Below are 18,982 nucleotides of genomic sequence, written 5' to 3'. Positions count from 1 at the left end.
TTTCACCTTTTCGTTGTCTGCTAGTCGCTTAGCAACTGAGGCTCTGGAGGTCGGACAGGTTTAGCTGTGATTTGGGTTGTTAAACCGGATGGAGGAATCTTGAGTCAAAAGTTGAGTGTACTGACAACAATCCTGCGAGAAAAGATGCTAAAAGAAAATCCTTTTAGGAACGCTGAGGGATGCTTGTAAAGAGGAAAGGTGAACCGAGAAGGGCGAAAAGGAATGGAACAGTTGGTACATGCCGACCACAGTTAGCAGAAGCTACCTTCGATTGGTGCATCGTTAAGGAATGGAACATGCCCTGCTGGCCTGCTCTGCATCGGTGTCCCACATGCTTAGCAATAGGCTACTACGGCAACTTTGCTCTTATTATTAGATTATGGATGTAATTAATTGTACTACAATGATAGGCTGATACACATATACGGCCATTTTCAGTGAATTCTGCGTTGCATAAATATGTAGGTTTGGGGGAGAAGAGAACACGAGTTGAAATTCAGAAACAAGACAAGAATCCTTTGTCACAACTTTAGCTGCTCCATGAACATTCTATTCTTTTGTAGAACAGTTCATCTTAAATTTTTATTAAGTTTCAGTTCAGAAAGATAAGGATATTTTACAGAGCATATTGATATATTTTTACAAGAAACAGTGTGATGATCATATTTTGGACAGCTCATATAAGCTCGCACGTGGCGTCAGCAACACACAGAAGAAAACGATTTTGTTGGAGGCTTTTCTTGTATTGGCGTACTCGCAATGGACGAACAAAAAAGGAGCTGCTGCTTTGGATAGTGTGAATATGTTCTTGGAACTATCACACACATACACATTCATCAAGAAAATATCCATTGATCCTACGGTAACCCTACAAGGTTCATAGATGGCGATTGACAAGAGCAATGCACCTAATGAGGTGGTTCATAAAGAAATGAATTAAAGCAAGTGCATACGATAGCATCAATGGAAAATGGACCGGACCACCCATCAAACTGACAAAAGGCTTTACTGGGACAACTACATCTTGGCAACCCTTCTAAAAGTTTATCAATTATCTCACCATATCTGGTATTGCTGATAGTTGTTCATGAGCATTCTGACATGCGCCTAGTTATCTGAACCAAGATAAGGTAGGGAAGTGAAAACTACTGCGCATCCACTCATGAAGAAACTCCAGATGCAGAAGAATATGCGGATCATGCACCTTGTTGGCATAGCAAAGTACAAGAGCATTATCAGCTATGAGTTATCCATGAAACCTTGCTAACATCTCCAAAAAGTGCTTTCATCCAGTCAGCAACCATGAAGATACCCAAACAGCCATTTGATAGGAACCAGTTGAACTAGAAAACTGTGAAGAAATTAGTCATACAGACAACAGTAACATCAGCTAATAAACCAATGTGGGTGCCATGATGCAGCAAACACTAGATTGAGATAACACAAGTCTTCAATCATCGTTTGTCAAGACGTCAGCTTATCAGTCGCTGTTAGTCAAGACGTCAGCCTAGCAGATGCAAAGTCATAGAAAGCGGCAACAAATAACATTACTTTCAACCTGCAACCAGTAATCTACTTAGATAAACAAGCAACGATTAAGCATAGATAGCTGTCAAAGCACCAAAGAAAATCAAATATATCCCACTGCCAACTTATGCATGCTACTCCAGTTGCAGTTGTTGAAACGCCAGATTCAAGAAGGGTGCACTGCAAGCATCAATAGCCAATAGGCACTTGTACTGTGCAAAGCTTGATAGCTAGACAAGCTTGAGTGACAGTTCTATGGAAGGGGGTCTAATAATCAGCTTACTCAAAAGTTTGGCTACTAGAGGGATAGTAAATGATAATGTTTTAAGTTACAAGAAAAACATTTCAAAATTTGAATTATGTACAGCCATTAGTATTCATTGGCACAAGAAGTAAAGGTAATATATGTACCCACATCAGTTAAGACTTAAGATAATATAAACTTGAGTGACCATTTTGGATAAGGCAGCAGAAATGAGGGACCAAAAGTGCTAGTCATTGTCCAATTGCTAAGAAATCCAGGTTTATTCTTTCTGGAACACACATGAGAGATGGGCATCATTTTATTAAGAAGAAAAGGTTTATTAGATTACAAGCTAGCTTGTGAGTGCCCAGCCAATTGTTTGAAGATCATGAATCCCTAGGCCTCCATATTGAATCGGCAGGCAAACACAGGACCAAGAAACCAAACAATCATCACCATTAGTTTTTCTCTACCTTCCCAAAGAAATCCACGTGTAATTTTGCCTATTTCCTTGATGATCCATTGCAATCATGAGATAGATAAGGGCAGCCTTAACCATAGTTAGTCTTCCAACTTTGTTCGTAAGGGCAACCATCCATCTGGAGAGGTAACTACATATCTTATCAAGGAGAGTTCCACGGCTCCTTGGTTAGGCTTCCTAACCGACAATTGGAGTCACAGATAAATGCATGGAAATTCACCACACAAGATGTGTTCAGTGTTCATGAGTGACCACTATGTCTTCTTCCTGGCATCGAATAGGAGGACCGAGCATTTAGACACATTGTTTTAAGGTCTGAAGCTAAACCAAAACAATGTAGCGACTCCTTAATGAATGCCAGATCCAAAGCTATGGGACAGAGGAACAGCACCATGTCATCCGCATAGATGGAAACCCGATGATTAAAACCAGATGTGTTGGATGGAAATCCGGTATACGTACGACATTCAGGATTTGGAAGAACAATAAAAGAGGTGTTGTAAGATCATCATGAGGGATTGAATACACTGCAACATAATGGCATATCATCTTATGTAAATAATGCATATTGTTCCATGTCACAGATGTGCTGTCATGGAAGCCTGTCAGACGAGGAAAGACGGGTTTGCAAGTGAATGCCTTTGAACTGCCTAGTTGGTACTTCCATAGAAAAGGGAAGAACTGTCAGAATTGTTTAGCCAAGATCCACCTCCAGGTTTACAGATGGAATAGATAAAAAGAGGATATAGCTAATGCGCATTATAAATGGATCATCCAAGATCAAACAGAATGTAAGAAAACTAGAACTCGCTAAAATAGCTAATTCTAACCAGAAGAGGGTAGCAATGCTCCTTGTCATAATTAGGCCAGGTTCTATCCTCACCAGCCACATATTTTTTGTGCAGATTCCATACAGTAGGATCATAATTCTCTATCAACTCACAACGCATACCATTCTCTTTAATAATTCCCAGGAATTTGTCTAGAGAATCACCTCTTTTGGGGCTCAGGAAGATGGCTTGTGAGGTTGCCGAATGCTTCAGCAAGGATTTGACTGTTCGGGCAAGGCCCTCATGGAATTGCTTGAAAAATGTGCTGCAAGGAAGGCAAAATGTGAATAAGAAAGTTCTAATGGAACTTATTGACTTGATGACAACTTTATTACTAGTAAAGATGCATGGTGTAATCAGAGTACATATGAAACCAACCAACAGCCACGAGACCTAGCTTTTAACTAAATAAAAAACACTTGCTGATTAAATGTGTTACTTAATGCCAAATACAAACCTCACAGCATATCATTGACACGTGACAAAACAGTAAGGAGGCACAGGATTGAAAAGATAATCAGTATTCAAGAACAGCAAAGAATCAAGAGGGTCAAACATACCAGTCACTTGCAACAATGATGTCAAAAGTATTCAATATTTCTGAAGCTTGCTCTTTGTCCCAATGCAGTATCATAGATTTAACCTTAGTCTCACCAAAAGTCTCTGCGTTGATGGATATGTTCTTCTGAATGTCTGCGGGTTAATGGTTTACAAAGGCCAAAGAATGTGTTTTTGAAATAATAAAAGTACAAAACAAAGCCATAAAGGGTTAAATTTTGGAATGATCTGATCTGTTTTTTTTCCTATTTACAATATTTGCAAACACTCCATTGTGCATACATTAAATTAAGAAGGATACACCCAGCTACTTGTGGGTTGCCATCAGAAATAACAACCTCGTCAGCATTTGTACTGGCTGCAATAACAAGTCCAGCCAATCCATAACCAGATCCAAGCTCAAGCACTTTCTTGGACCTGTAATGAACTAAATATTCAATTAATCAGATAAACAGAATAGAAACTGAACTTAGTTAGGCCCCCTTTGGAATGTGGGATTTCTTCCTGTTTCCTGTGTTTTTCATGTGAAAATGAACTGATTCTTATATGATTCTTGCATTCCAAGGGGCCCAAAGTAGCAATGAACTACTGTCATGGCAAAAGTTTTCAACGGACTATTATTGTGAAAAGGCTTTGCCTTGAAGGTAATGTGGGCTATGGAATTAGACTATTGACATAGGTTCATATGGCTAACAACAGGTACATGCTGAAAAAGACCATGAACTAATGTAGCACTCATATATCTGTTCATTTTCTGCTTTTGATCACATCAAGAAAATATGATGAAAAATAGCATAGCATGGACAGAAAACTAGTGCAAGAGTGTAACTATAAAACTCAGGTGACATACACAGCTCAAACCTCTCAAGGATTTATTTTCCATACTATAGTAACAGCTTTTGAAAATATTAACAGGAACAAGGACTTATATATCATTATTGTATATTTGTCTTACAGGTTGTACTAGAAGGACACACTACCACTGTATGCTGTGAGTGTGTGACACAATAATGCACCCTATGATCCTGTTTGGTTCAACACACAAGCCGAGCCAGCCTATTTTCTTTCCTAAAATACAATGCTTGTTGAATACGCAATTCACTTAGGTCCTTGAATCCTGATAAAAAGTTTTAAACCAACAATCTACAGTACTTAAGTTTGTGGGCTTAAACTGGAGATCCCATGCAAGTTACTCGATCACACAAATGCATGACTCCATAAAGGGCGTACCCAGTGCAGAGAGCTCCCGCTCTATGCGGGGTCTGGGGAAGGATGTCAGTGGCAAGCCTTACCCTCGCCTGTGCAATGCGAGGAGACCGCGACTCGAACCCGGGACCTTCCGGTCACAGGCGGTAAGACTCTACCGCTTGCACCAGGCCCGCCCTTCAGCTAAGGTTCAATAATGTTTCATCTTAGCACAACAATCCATACTGATGCAGCTATGCAGGAATGTCACATGTTTAATAAATCTCACAAGTCACAGGTCACAACAGACCTGAACATATCCGAGTGGTTAATACAGTAGTAGGCAAGGACCTCTTCTGATGGCCAACAACCTTCAGGGAGGAAAACACATGTTAACTTGAAACTGAACTGTCTTTTATTGAAGATACTCCCTCCGTTCCAAATTATAGTTCACTAGCTTTGTCCTAAATCAAACTTTTCTAACTTTGACCGAGTTTATAGAAAAATGCATCAACGTCTACAATATCAAATTTGTTTCATTAAGTTTCCCATGAAATATGTCTTGATAGTGCATTTATTATTTTATTTAACTTATAGATGCTAATATTTTTTTCATAAAAACTTGATCAAAGTTAAATAAGTTTGGCTTACAAGTATAAAGTAAACTATAACTTGGAATGGAGAGAGTATCATGGAAGGGTTAAAAATGCAAAAGTGGAAGAACAAAATGAAATTCAGAATAGCATATATTATCAGTAGACAGCACTGCACTTTCAACTCTTTTACCGATCTTTCAATTCTATATTGATTTTTTTTCTACTTCTAAAGGCCATATGCAAGCTTAAGTGATCACTGACCGGAGGGAATAGTCTATGATGCAAGTATAAGAAACTTTGTACTCCCTCTGATCCAAATTATAAGACGTTTTGGCTTTTCTAGATACATTGCTTTAACTATGTATCTAGACATGGTATATATCTAAGTGTATAGCAAAGTCTATGTATCTAGAAAAGCCAAAACGTCATAATTTGGAATGGAGGGAGTATTAGTTAAGTTCAAAAGTTCATAGGTCTGCGGGATCACAATTCATAGTCCAAGAAGGAAAAATTGCCACACATAGAAGGCTTGTGTGCCACATTCTGAAAAGTGGCCAAGACACAATAGTATTGCACACATATTTACATTTCTTTTCCACACAAGTGCCTTCCTATTATCATAGCAAAAGGCACAAACAAACCTGGCAGGTACTAACAGACAGCGACTGAAAGATGCCATGAACATGACCATACACATGAACTGATGCAAATAAACTTGCTTGAACAAAACTTACATACTAGTCCAGTAGTGTCGATATTGTATTTGTTCGAAGCCTCAATATCATTGAGTTCAAGGGAATCCTCTTTTCTATATCTGGAATCATGCACTAAAATAATAACCAACTGAAAAAATAGCATGTCAACCTTTCTAGTTGGTTGAACAATTCATGATGGCTAAATCTGTAGTCACAAACAGAGCTTACTGGAGAGAAAACAACATGATTCCCACTTATATCAGGGACAGAAATAAGGAAAACTATATTCAGTGTGCCAGAGAACTAGGGGCAAATAATAGACTACTTACACCAGATCAAGTTTAGAGGAATCTCTACAAGGCAGCTTGTAACATACATAAACATCCTTCTGGCCAAAATCATTTTCATTTCCATTTAATGAATTCCCAATTGATTTCGCTAGCTGTGAAATCGGCAATGAATGGCATTCGATCAGGTTAAAGCCACGTGAAGCCTTTCTTGAAATGTTGTTGGTACCATCTTTAATCTGGTGGTCACTAGAAATTCCCTCTGCATGGAAATGTAACATAAAAAAACAAATTAACATGGCATAATTATATAAAAACAATTAGCAAATGTAAACTGTTTGAGCAGTATAAATGTGAAATTTCAAGCTGATTATTACAACTGCCATGTTTAAATAGAAGATACATTAACAAAGATACACGGTTATATTTCTGTACGCCAAATGCGGAAGTAATATTGGGAATGGGAAACTACAATTGCCTTTTACCATAAGAAAACTAATATGATAAAATAAATCAGCAGCCCTGCGTTTAATAGTCCGGCAGTGCTGCGATATGGAATGAAGGATCCAAAACAAATCAAACTTAGACCGAAGTGGAGTTTTTGTGTGCACATCAGCGGATCAGCACACGCAAGCATATATACCCACACTCACGGACCACCAAATGGAGTTTGTCCTTGAAGTGGTAAAAATTAAAAGGGACCATATTAGACTGAATTTTGTTGTAATTATAATGAAATTTGGCTGGTTAAATGTTCATGCTCACTTTCATGGTAAACACTGATTTTAAATGTGAACTACCATAATTTCCCAAATTATATATATTGAATCAATAACGCTAAACACATCTCATTGAAGCAAGGTACTCACTCCAAATCAGACTGTACTAACTCCCTAAAGTCTTCAACACAGCTAACCTATCAACATGACATGCCACAATAGGCCTGAGCTTTCAAAACCATTAGATCATAATTGTTCAAGCACAGTGCAAAGGAACTAAAGGCTGAAATGGTGCACTACTTCACGGATTTTGCTTTCACCTGCTTGTGCCGAGCTTCTGAAAAGTCAAGCAGGCGGGCTCAAAATGCCAATGTTCTCATTATCATCAGTAGCCCCAAACATCACCAAAGTGTGTAGTAGCGGGCCAACAGCTCAAATCGCAGCACAGAAACTAATCGCCTTGAACTAAAATCCGCAGCACAAGGAGCAGCGTCTGGGCCTTCCTTGTTTGCACGAGCAAGCTGCCTTCTGCCATACCATCTAGGCAGGAGGCCTTCTCGTCTTTTTGAAACGCTCGACGAAGGCAAGATGAAGCGGAAACGAATGAACGACAAAACCAAACGGACGCAAATGATGGCATGGGGTAAATAAGGGAGGGAATCGGCGGAACCTAGGGCGCGCGCGGAGGAGGAACGAGCAAGCAGCGCGCGGCGAAGGATGCTCCACCGCTGGGTGGCATTGGAGGCGCCACGGGATCCACTGGGTGCTGGCGACGGGGATGGGGGCGAGTCCATCGGAGCTCGAGATGCGTCACGTTTGTTCGTGGCGAAGCACCAGAGAGAGATTATAGGACTAGTTCGATTTGGTCATTCGGATTTGCAGCTTGCAGGGATCGATCGTAGAGGTACGCCGCCTTCTTTGGCGGATCGGGCTACCAGGAGTTTTTTGGGCCTATCAATCTTACGGGCTGGGCCCAAAAGTGTTGTGCTAAGTGCCTAAGTTGAATTATGAAAGGGCCCGTAGTCGGTGGCCTGTTAGTTGCTACCACCGGCTTATCTCGCGGTGTCTGCAACCGGAATCGAAGAATCCCCGCCAAATGCCTCGCCATATCCGTGGTTTTGCCGACCGCTCGTAAGGAGAAAAATCGAGGAATGAACTACAGCGTTGATTTCCCGTATCGCGGCCACCAAGATGCGGAGGAGCTACCGCACCGCACGCTCGGAGACCGCGGTTCCAAACAGGGCCTATGCCTGAGGACACTTGAAGTGTATAAGGTGGGGGGCTTGTATGATTGGAGATAACTAGCAGCATGAAGGAGAGTTGAAGTTGGAGTCTAGAAACCCTTTGTTTGTTTTGTAGGAGTTTATAGACTTCTTGGGGAGGTAATTAAGTGAGAATTATGCTTTTAGTGGAGGTGATGCATCCCCACCAGCCATCATAATTTATCATATAATTTCTCGAAAACCCCATACCGGACAGAGGATTCGAAGACACTTAAAGACGGGCAAGAAACTCGAGGCATCCAAAAAAGAGCCATACAAAAGGACTTGAAAATTTGAACTCGGAAGGGCATAGGAGAGAACATCAGAGAAAGCACCGGAGCTTTCCCGTGGTCACTGAAGTTATTCAGTGGGAGGAGTCCGAGGCAGAGTTGGAAGATGCCACAACATACTTCCGGTGGTCAAACCAGAGTTTGGCACTAGAGAGTTGAACAATGCTCGGTGGAGGAGAAGAGACACCAGATGATGTACCAAAGTTTAGGTGTTGGCCTAAGAAGCCAAAACAGTGCATAAGAACCATTCGGTGGGTGTGGCGAAGGAAGCACTAGAGCTCCACTCTAGAGACACCTAAACACGCATTGTGCACTGGATTTGTCCAATGGTGCACTAGAGAAACCACAAGAGAGAGGATTCAACGGTCAACAACAGCTAGTTGGAGTAGCAGAGGGCACTGGATTTCTTCGGTGTGGCCACGGGAGAATTCTAGTGCACCTTGCCGAAGGCAACCCTTGTGTTCCAATTGCTAGTGGGTTGTGTTGGGACTATATATACCTCCACCTCATTTGAAGTGTGTTAGAGCTTGCTAGAACTACAGTTGAGTTGAGTTGAGTTTAGTCTTATTATTTTATGCTCTAGCCACCATATGTGCTTGAGAGAAGATTAGGCTATTAACAAAAGTGCTAAGATTAGTGCTTATGGTTGTTAAATGTTACTTTAGCCCTTACTCTAGGTTTAGGCATAATGCGTCTCAAAAAAATAGGTTTAGGCATAGTGTTTAGTAAGGTTTACGTATCTCCTTACTATCGGTGCTTGCATGCAATAAGTTTTGTAGTCCTTCAGGCTTATAAGTTCTGTAATACTCTCCAACCAAGCTTGTGGAGTGGCCTTCTTAAAAATCCCTTTCCCTGGTCTACCTTCGGTGGTCCCAAACGGATAACCCAATCTACACCAAGAATCATTGCATCACCCCTCCAATATTCTTACTTTTAACCTTCTAACTTGGCATCACATCTCGAGTCAGTCACTGTTATTGTAAACCATAGTCCACTAGACGACTTTATCCCACCGGATTGTTTTGCCTAATTCCAGGAATAGTGTAGCATTCCCCGGCACTACCCTCGGTTGCAGGATGATGTGCGAGGGACATGAGGCCCTTTTTTGACCGAAGCTCACGTAGTGGAGACAAATATTATGAGTTTTTTTTTCTAATGCGTCTCATGAAGATTAATGTGAAGTCTATCCATAATAATAAAGAGGCAAAATTTCTGCCATACTTTTTTTTTCTACCTCTCCTTATTGATCTGGTCACGGTCTCGATCTCCACGGCTTCCTTCGTTGTTGATCTGGGCTCCGCTTCCTCGCATGGACTTCTCATAGAGATCGCGTAGTCTGCCTACGCACCGGCGTTTCATTCGACTGAAAGCTAAGGCCTACGACGCATGAGTCGCGACAGCGCGGGAGGGTCGCCGACGGTGCAGGACTCAACGGCGCATGGTCTCCGAGGCCAGCTGCGTGCCTTCTAGGATATGGACATATTATTGTCAATATTAACTTCTACTATAGATGCCATGGTCATCCTAACATAAATTATAGATTCCAAATCTATCTACACCTAAAAATTACTATTGTCATCGTCGGACGTCGCCCTGCTCGGCTCCCCTCGCGTCAGCACGGTAACCTTCGCCCCGCTCATCCAGAATCCGTGTCGGCCAGAAAACAGAAACGTCAAGTATAAGGAAACAAAAATAAACACACCGTCAAGTATATAAGGAAACAAAAAATAAATGCCGTGCACGTCGGTTCCAACAAGAAAATCTATTGAAAAAATAAACGCGCGAGGACTCTCTGTGTGGCGCCATGTGGCGGCGGCGGCCACGAGCAGCGCATCGCCTCGATCCACCTCCTCCTCCTCCTCGACGCCGTGGCCGCCTCCGCTGGTGCCGATGATGATGACGCGGGCACGCCGACGATCCTAGACACGGCCACGAGCAGCGCACCGCCTCGATCCACCTCCTCCTCAACGCCGTGGCCGCCGCCGCCGGTGCCGATGATGATGACGCGGGCACGCCGACGATCCTGGACACTGTGTGTGCGGCGACGCAGGCCGAGGACTCAGAGGCCTTCGACGTGCTGAGCTTCGTCACCACCCTGGAGATGATCTACCAGAACGTGACACGCTGGGGTTTCGGCGCTGCTGGCTCCGGCCGTCTGCCGACGGCAAAAACACCATGTTCTCACGTAGTGCATGAGCTACCTCTCCCCAACCGATTGCCAGCTCTGCTATGCCTACGCGCAGAGCCGTGTGAAGGCGTGAAGCTGCCGCACTGCTCGCATCTTCCTCGAAGCCATCTATTGCGAAGTTTCTTGTGGCTGCAGGTAATGCCGGTCGCATACCATCAAGTTCAGGCTTCGGGATCGCTTGCCAGCCAAGGCGTGATCTGAATACAGTTCCAACAAGCCAGATTAGAGTGATGAAACTATGGTCATCCAACCACAATAAAGTAATAGTACTTTGGGTAGGGTATGCATGAATTTCTTAACGGTTGTCATTCATCTAATGCATTATTTCATTGTACGAATTTTTTTTTAAAAAAATCCAAACCATCTGTATAGAACGACCAAATTAGTTATTTCTGGTAAAAAATAGCCAGCAAAAAAGTGCACAGTACGTATAAAAAAACTGAGAGGAGGATCAAAATTGCATTCTACAAGCAACCAGCACAAAGTTGGCACCCAAAATTAGCAGCCCGGATGGCCGAGCTCCAGCGGAGCGAGGTCGGAGTCGGACGACGCCCACGGCCAGCCCCAGCTCAGACCCCTCGAGTGAGCTCGGAGACCTGAGGCAGAGATCATACGAACACTTGTTTCAGGTTTGGTGCAAATCAACAATAGATAATCATGCAACTCTCACTATACTCAAGGTTCATCGCTTCTACAATCTGCTAGAAGAGCCACCATTTTGCACGGATCAATCTCTGCAAAGAATACAGTACCAGGAGTAGCAGGACTAAATAGAGTAATAAGTACTCAAGCTAGAAATAGCAAAAGTGATGATTCAATTATATTCAAAACTCAAATTGACTCATAAACATTTTTCTCTAAAATCTGCTCTTGGTGATGTTTATATCTACACATAGAAATAAAAATGTTTACTTGCTCAAATGAAGAACTCTACAAGTGACTACTTGATTGCTGTGGTGCTTGCCGAGTCTGCAATATCATTACAATGCCATATATTATGGAGGTGTAATATTTAGTTAGGTCAGATGATACACTTAGGATACAATTGCTCATCTTAGTTTTAGCCATGCACAAACATCATGTTTGAATATCAATTTTAGGGTAACAGTACAACACACATTTCTAATTATGTTTTCATGACATTATTTTTTGTCCCGTGCAACGCACGGGCATTTATCTAGTTTTATAAAAAGAATAAATAAAACATAAATAGATATGTATCACTCCGGTTATCATTCCCATTAATGTTAAATATTCTTTTTTTCTGTTGTAACGCACGGGCATGTTTGCTAGTCTTATCTTATTTAAAATCTCTTGTTAGTAATAGTAAGATGGATCATTAAATATGGCCATATATTACATGCCAGCTGTTGGACGCCAGATTTTATACTAAATTTCACGCAGGACAGTAAGAAACATAGATTGACTGTGCAATCTTCTTCCACAACAATCACTTACAGCCACTACATCAGCTAGCAATAGTATAAGCAGTAGCAAGCACACTACGACCCGTATGTGACAAGGGAGTCAGGAGAGGAGCCCAATGCAAAACAACACAAGGGCACTAGTTATACCACCCATCGATCGTCGCGGACTCGCGGTCACATCTGGACGTTGATGTGCCTGGTCTCGTCTCCCGGCGACAGTGAGAAGGTGGCCTGCGTCGTCCTGTTGTTGTAGCTCACCGTGAGGACGTACTCCCCCAGGTAGCCGCTGAAGCTGTAGGCGCCGTGCGCGTCGGTCTGCCCGCCCGCCTGCAGCGTCCGCCACTCGTTCAGCAGGCGGTCGATCACGTCCCCCGTGGGCAGGTTGCTGAGGTTCCAGTCCGTGAGGCACATCTGGTAGCACCCGCTGGGGTGCAGCGCCGTCCACAGCATGACGCCGCTGACGGCCGGGTGCGAGTAGGCCTCCCGCAGCACCTGCTCCAGGTACGCGGCCTGCGTCTGCGCGTCGAACTTGTTGCTGATGTCGATCTCGGTGAACCAGATGGGCAGCCCCAGGGTGGCGAGCTTGTCGAGTATGGCCCGCATCAGCGGGATGTTGGGCTTGGAGAAGTGGCCCTCCAGGCCGATCCCCTCCAGGATGGCGCCGCCGGACTGGAGCTCCTTGAGCTTGTCCACGTACGTGTCGACGGTGGAGAACGGGTCGTCGCAGGTCTCAATGACGTTGTACTCGTTCATGAACAGCGTGGCGAGCGGGTCGGCGTCCTGCGCCACGCTGAAGAACTCCATGGACGCGTTGGGCCCCAGCCGCTGCTCGTAGAAGTTGTAGTGCAGCATCTCGTTGTTGACGTCCCAGTGCGCGAACTCGCCGCGGTAGCGGGTCATGAGGCTCTGGATGCGCGTGTTCACGGCGGCGCGGAGGTCGTCCGCCGTCAGGTTCTTCACCCACCGGGGCGTCGCGTCCTGGTTCTCCCAGAAGATGTTGTGGCCGCGCACCATCACGCGGTGCGACCGCACGAACGCCAGCATCTGGTCGGGCACGTCGAAGCGGAGCAGCCCCGACATGGGCTCCGTGGAGTACCACTTGAGCTCGTCCTCGAACACCGCCGCGTTGAACCGGTCCACGAACCACTGCTGGTACGCCTGGTTCCCCAGGATGGTGGAGGCGATCGCCGACCCGATCGGGAAATCCTTGGCCGTCTGCTGCACCGACACGGACGCGCCGACCACGCGGGCGCCTTGCGGGTCGGCGACGTGGATGGTCGCCGCACGCTTCCTCCTCTGTTCCGGCCAAACGCCCAAACAAGATGAAGATTATTCAGCCGCATCGCACGCAACAACACTTTTTTAAGGACACACCACGTAGGCCTCGACGAAACGTCGTTACCTTGCGGATGGTATCCTGCTGGTGCATTGCCCACTGGTCTGTCGTGAACGGCTGCAACGACCCACTCGCGACGGTGATCTTCATGGGGGTCTTGTCAGCATTCTGCGGGCGCGCATGAACAGTGAGCACTACTTCTGAATAAAACTTTGCGAAGCGCATGCGGACGTACCTGAAAGAAGATGACAGAGGTCTGCGTTGGCCAGTCCAGGACGAAGCCGCCCTTGACGAAGGCCCAGCAGTCGCTCCTGGCAAGAACCGTGGCGATGCACCTCGCGCCGGTGTTGTCCGGCGCCAGCCTCGCAGTGATCAAAGCCGAGTACGCGCCTTCCAGCTTCACCCAGCCTGCATGACATGACATACAACGAGAGTTATTGAAGCTCACATGAGTGCAGTCGTCGGCCTCTCATAGTCACATGACAGGAAAGGGCAGGGATCGGAGGGCAGGGGCGGTCTCGAGAGCTCACATGAGAAGGTGTACATGGTGGTCTTGTTGAGGTTGTACACCACGAACGCCGGGGAGAAGACGCCGGTCTCCGTCGTGCGGTACCCGTCCGGGTCGTCGCCGCTGTTGCCGAACTTGAGAATGCCTCCGTTGTACAGCGCCGGCTCCGGCTGGCCTCTGCACTGGACGCCATGCAAATTCGCAGTTAGCTAGCACACACGGCTCTGCTGCATGCGCAGATACTCCGCCTCGCCCATAATTAATTTATTCTATCAAAGCTTATTTAAGCGGCATATGATAACTGTGGAGGTGACAGCGACTGATGACACGCGACACACACAAAAAGCGCATCTAATAAGCGTACAACTAATTCGCCGTAAGCAAAGGCTCGCTATTGCCGCGTTAGTTGGTCACTTGGTCGGCCCAAAAAACGCATGCATGTTAGCCGCGTGCAGAGTTTGGCCCTGCCGCTTGGCGCCTTGCAGAGCTTAGCCTTCCAAGAAGAGCATCAAATAAACATGATGAACCGATGCATGATCACGATAATTCCAACCATTTCAGAGCTTAGTGGAGGTCGATGCTATAATACTATCGAGAAGTGTAGTATAGTATTTGTCACTTGTTCCAGGCTATCTCCAACAGCAACACCTAAAATATAAGACATATTCGTCATTTGAGTAGCGCTATAGACAAAAGGTTCAATACGTATACATATTCGGTATTTTCTCCAACAACAAGACCCAAAAGAGAATTCTTTTTGCAAATGAGTTTTCAAGAGAGAAGATGCTTATATTTGGGTTGTGCCACTCACGCAATCCAAAATAGTTCTCCCGTATAAGTACTATGTTAGAGGCTGATTTTGGGTCTCTTACTACCCATTTTAGATTTGGATGTCAATATGGGTTCCTTGTTGAAGACAGTGTAATGTCTATTGGCTGCTAGCAGCTGGTAGGTACTGGTGTGGGGCCGTTGAGGTGTCCCAGCGCACGCATGGGAACAAAACTGGAGTAACCGGCCGGAGAGACTGAGGGAGGGAGGATCATGTGCATTGTGGCCTTGTGGGGAGGAAGCATTTGTGGTCCAACAATGGCTTTGAGCTTCGTCATCTTCCCCGGCTCCTATTCGATCCTCTATGTAGTTCTCTGCCGCATTGGTTATTTGGTGGTCACCCAGGTGAAAAAATGGTCTTTGATAAAGATGCAAGGACCACCAAACACACCACAGATATATAGTAAAACGGTTACTAATTAACGAACTTGTCCTGTTCGGCTTACCCCATATTCGACTTATTCGGCTTCTTTTTTTCAACCGGAACAGTGCACAACAATTCAGCCGGAAGCCCGGAACAGTGTTTTCAGCCAGTTTCAGCCAAGTTTCAGACCAGCGAATTGCATTTGTGTTAGTTATTACTCATGCATGACGCGCAGATAAAAGCTTGCTAATTCTGGAAGAAAGGATGCTTCAGTGGAGACTTACGTCGGTGTGGGCGGAGTAATCGTACCAGCCATCTGCATGTCACCAGCAGCAGGAAGCTCAAAACGATGTCACATGCATACTCGTAGGAAAGAAAGCCAAGTAGCTAGGAGGGATAGAAAGGGAAGAATAAGCGCAACACTGACCTGGAGGCACCGCCGCGGCGAGCTCACTTCCGCAATGCAGCAGCATCCACAGCACGAGAAACTCGAGGCCAGGCAGAGCGAAGCGATGCATCTTCATCGCCGCAACTAGGCGAGCTTCAGCCGCTTCCTCTGCTCAAGCTCCTCTCGCGGCCTAGCTCCCACTGTAGTGTCACCTGTGTGTGCACTGTGTACAGAATAGAGAGGCGGCAGACGGGTATGGAGGGGAAGCTGGCAGCTAAGCTAGTGGGCGCAATGAAGAGAGTGCTTGCTACACGCAGGTCGTGATCAGAGGAAGGGAGCTGTGCATCGCTATATATAGCCGATCACATGGCACCATTCGTTCCCGCACTTCAGAGCGAGAGCGCGCGTGCAAGGCGCCACTGGCCGGCGAGTCACGGGCCGCCGTGGGCGCCCACCACGTAATCACGTACACCTGGTCCTCGGAGAGGCTGCTGCCGCCGCAAGTAAGCGCTGGCTGTTCGTTTGGTGTAGTGGGCTAGTGGCCTTCTGACCCTCTGGTGCTCCTGCACCGGGCCTAGCCAACACTAGCGCCTGTTCCCCCCAGTTCACATGCGATGCGTTGCGAGCGACAGAGTGATAGGCAGGCAGGCACGGGGTGAGGTACTGAAGTGGAGTGGCTGCTGCAGTGTAGCATAGCATGGCATGGCATGGTGGTCCTGTGAATAACCGTCGCCTTATTCTGTGGTCTCGTGTGCATGGGTCGCCCGCGCGCGTCACGCCATGGGAACTGTACCGCGGACCTCGAAGTTTCTTCTGTTGTTTTCTTCCTGGCTCCGGCATTGAATCGTGTCCGACTGTCCGGTAGAGTGAATGATGCCCGGCAAGTGCACAGTACAATGGCTTGAGGCCGTTCAACAACGAGGATAATCACATTCCATGAATGAAGGTGTGCAAAGTTGATCGATCAGTGATGACGACTCGTTTCTGCGGCTGATAAGTCAGCTGATGTTGTTTTTGTTATGAGAGAAAAACACTATACCATAGCTGATAAACTGGATTGATAGGTTTAAGTAAACAGGGCCGATGTCACGAGTTTCCTTTTTTTCCTCGCTTGCTCGTACTCGTACAGCTAAACAGTAAAAAACTCGGGGTGGCTAGATAGCTCCGGGTATTCCGGTTTAAGAAGAAGATTTTCTCATGCAGATCGAGAAAATCCTTGAACTCTTGTCCCATCCATACACAGTGATACCGCGGCTCCGTGAGATGAGCTGACCAAAGACACGTGCTTTGGATGTGAGGTGTACACCCAACGTTTAATGGGTAGTGGCGGTAGTAGTGTTTAATACGCGGGGGTGCTACACGGCCTACCGCATTGCGAAACATAATAGCATAGATTATTGCATGCATCACTTGTTTTGCTAATTGCTTCCACTTACGTCGTTGCTATGTAGGAGCAGAGAACCAATTTGCCAAAAGCAGCCACTTTTATAAACTTACAACCTTGTACTTATGCAGCTACAACCTACCGCTGCCTTTCGCGTATCGATAAATCTATGCGACCGGAGCATCTTCTTACTAATCTTCCCTTCGCTTTCTTCACCAAACGAGAAGGAGAGTTTAAACCCAACTTTTCCACAGGGAAATTGGTCCAAACTCCAAAGGCACCGCACGCCGCAGCGGTTGGTACACTAGAATTCGACCATAACGGGCCAAAGTATTGCGTGCATTCTCTCCTCTGGAAGCCGGAATTATTGTCTGCCTTTCGGAAGTGGGTTTCCAAAGCCGCTTGCCTTGCCGGCCAAAAAGGACCCCCCTTTGCAAACACGGGCCATGCAATGCATGCATGCGGTTGCTAGAACGTTCAGTCCTTTGCCCCAAAATACACACAAACACTAGGCACTCGTGGAGAGCATCTTTTGTTCCGTAGCCGTGTACAGGGCTACAAGGTACACAAATCCGGGGAGTGGGACGCTCGCACGCGCGCTAATCCCACGTTCACAAAATCATTCTATTCTATTGTATTGTAGGCGCCACCACCACAGGGTCTCAGGGAAAAGCGCATCGATCGCCGCTCGCCGTGGCGGGCAGCAGCGGCCTCTCGATGCTGGCTCACGTTTGGGCGGTAGCCGAGACGCGCTGCCCGCTTGGTTTGGCGCGGCCCGCCGGCCTCGGTAGCCGGTAGGCGAGGGGTACGCCTCGGCGGATTCACGGGCGTGCACGAGCCCGAGCCCGGCCAGGCGGCCACGGGGTATGTTTGACTAGCGGTGGAAAGACGACGCCGGATAAGGCTGGGCGCCGGGGGGCGGGGACCGTGCTCGCGCGCGGGCGGACGGACACTTCCTGCAGGATTTGCACCCGCGGGCGTTGGACAATTACAGCTCGGCTACCGTGCCCGTGCTCTTGTGGGTCACGTGACTCGGGCAATTCGTGGCCGAGATTTCATCGGGCCTTTCTGTCCCAGAACGTAGTACTCCACCGGCTGTGTCATCGGACGACCCGTGCCAGTGCAGGGGCTTCAGCTCCGGCTTCTATAGAAACTGTGACAAACGTCTATTTTTGAAAAGGGCTCTACATGGAAAGCTGGTCAAGAGCCGGAGCTATTTTTTAACTGCGCAGGAGAAGCCTCAAAAACGAGTTTCGCGTGGCTCCTTGCTGTGGGTTCACGTCGTGTAGTACGAAGAGGCCGTTTTGCCAAACGTTTTTCAGAACGACTTCAGTTCAGAGGAGCTACTCCTTTAGAGAAGTCAGAGCCAGAGCCATTTTGAGAGAAGCCACGACCCTGCCAAACATGCCCTGTACTTCTCTCGCGGAGCCTACGTGTGTGCACTTTTTGCTCGTCTCTCTCCATGGCGCGGCTGGCGCTGTTCTGATGCCAGGCGTCCTGCCAAGCCTCGGAGCTTTTCTGGCCTCACGAGTCCATTCTGCTCCGGAAAATGGCAGGATGAGACGACCGCGACATGTAAAGTGCATTGTCACTTTACCAGTGTCACGGTGACAGCCTCAAGAATCTGAAGTGTTCCTGATTCCTCAACCATTCAGATGAAGATAATAGCTTGAGAAGTTTTTTCGATAACAGCAGCCCTACAATGCAACTCCAGATCGGACGAATTTACCTGAACCGCTTAAATTCTTCGTTCCAAACTACGTGGTAACAAATACAATTACCACTTATCAGTTACCAGAGGTAACGTTAGTATTGACCACAACCGATGACAAGTCTGCAACTGGCCAAATATACAGGCAGCAGCAGTTACAATATATACAGTCAT

At 46.3% G+C, this 18,982-nt stretch overlaps 2 protein-coding genes across 8 annotated transcripts; both read right to left on the bottom strand.

Moving 5' to 3' along the window:
- Positions 1-858: 858 nt before the first annotated feature.
- On the bottom strand, positions 859-7,979 carry LOC136532621 (calmodulin-lysine N-methyltransferase-like). Of its 7 annotated transcripts, XR_010778266.1 has the most exons (9): positions 7,793-7,979; positions 6,446-6,665; positions 6,156-6,235; positions 5,136-5,196; positions 3,942-4,057; positions 3,643-3,775; positions 3,247-3,347; positions 1,205-1,351; positions 860-1,115 (listed from the first exon to the last, which is right to left on the bottom strand). XR_010778266.1 is itself a non-coding variant. In XM_066525217.1 (8 exons), exons 1-8 carry the CDS (start codon positions 7,914-7,916, stop codon positions 1,344-1,346), a joined length of 843 nt encoding a protein of 280 aa, XP_066381314.1. In that variant the 5' UTR covers positions 7,917-7,979; the 3' UTR covers positions 859-1,343. The 7 variants fall into 7 exon arrangements, 6 of the variants coding, with proteins under 6 accessions (XP_066381314.1, XP_066381312.1, XP_066381315.1 ...); XM_066525217.1 differs by having other exon boundaries at positions 859-1,351; XM_066525215.1 differs by having other exon boundaries at positions 859-1,343.
- A 4,239-nt stretch (positions 7,980-12,218) lies between these two features.
- On the bottom strand, positions 12,219-16,016 carry LOC136532625 (endo-1,4-beta-xylanase 5-like). Its single transcript, XM_066525220.1, has 6 exons — positions 15,753-16,016; positions 15,610-15,641; positions 14,156-14,315; positions 13,861-14,033; positions 13,692-13,793; positions 12,219-13,585 (listed from the first exon to the last, which is right to left on the bottom strand). Exons 1-6 carry the CDS (start codon positions 15,847-15,849, stop codon positions 12,464-12,466), a joined length of 1,686 nt encoding a protein of 561 aa, XP_066381317.1. The 5' UTR covers positions 15,850-16,016; the 3' UTR covers positions 12,219-12,463.
- Between the last annotated feature and the right edge of the window lie 2,966 nt (positions 16,017-18,982).

The sequence above is a fragment of the Miscanthus floridulus genome, unplaced genomic scaffold (assembly GCF_019320115.1).
Source record: "Miscanthus floridulus cultivar M001 unplaced genomic scaffold, ASM1932011v1 fs_674_1_2, whole genome shotgun sequence".
In the NCBI taxonomy this organism is placed as follows: domain Eukaryota; kingdom Viridiplantae; phylum Streptophyta; class Magnoliopsida; order Poales; family Poaceae; genus Miscanthus; species Miscanthus floridulus.
The sequence above is the reverse complement of the archived record's forward strand: the minus strand, read 5'-3'. Positions and strand labels throughout refer to the sequence as shown.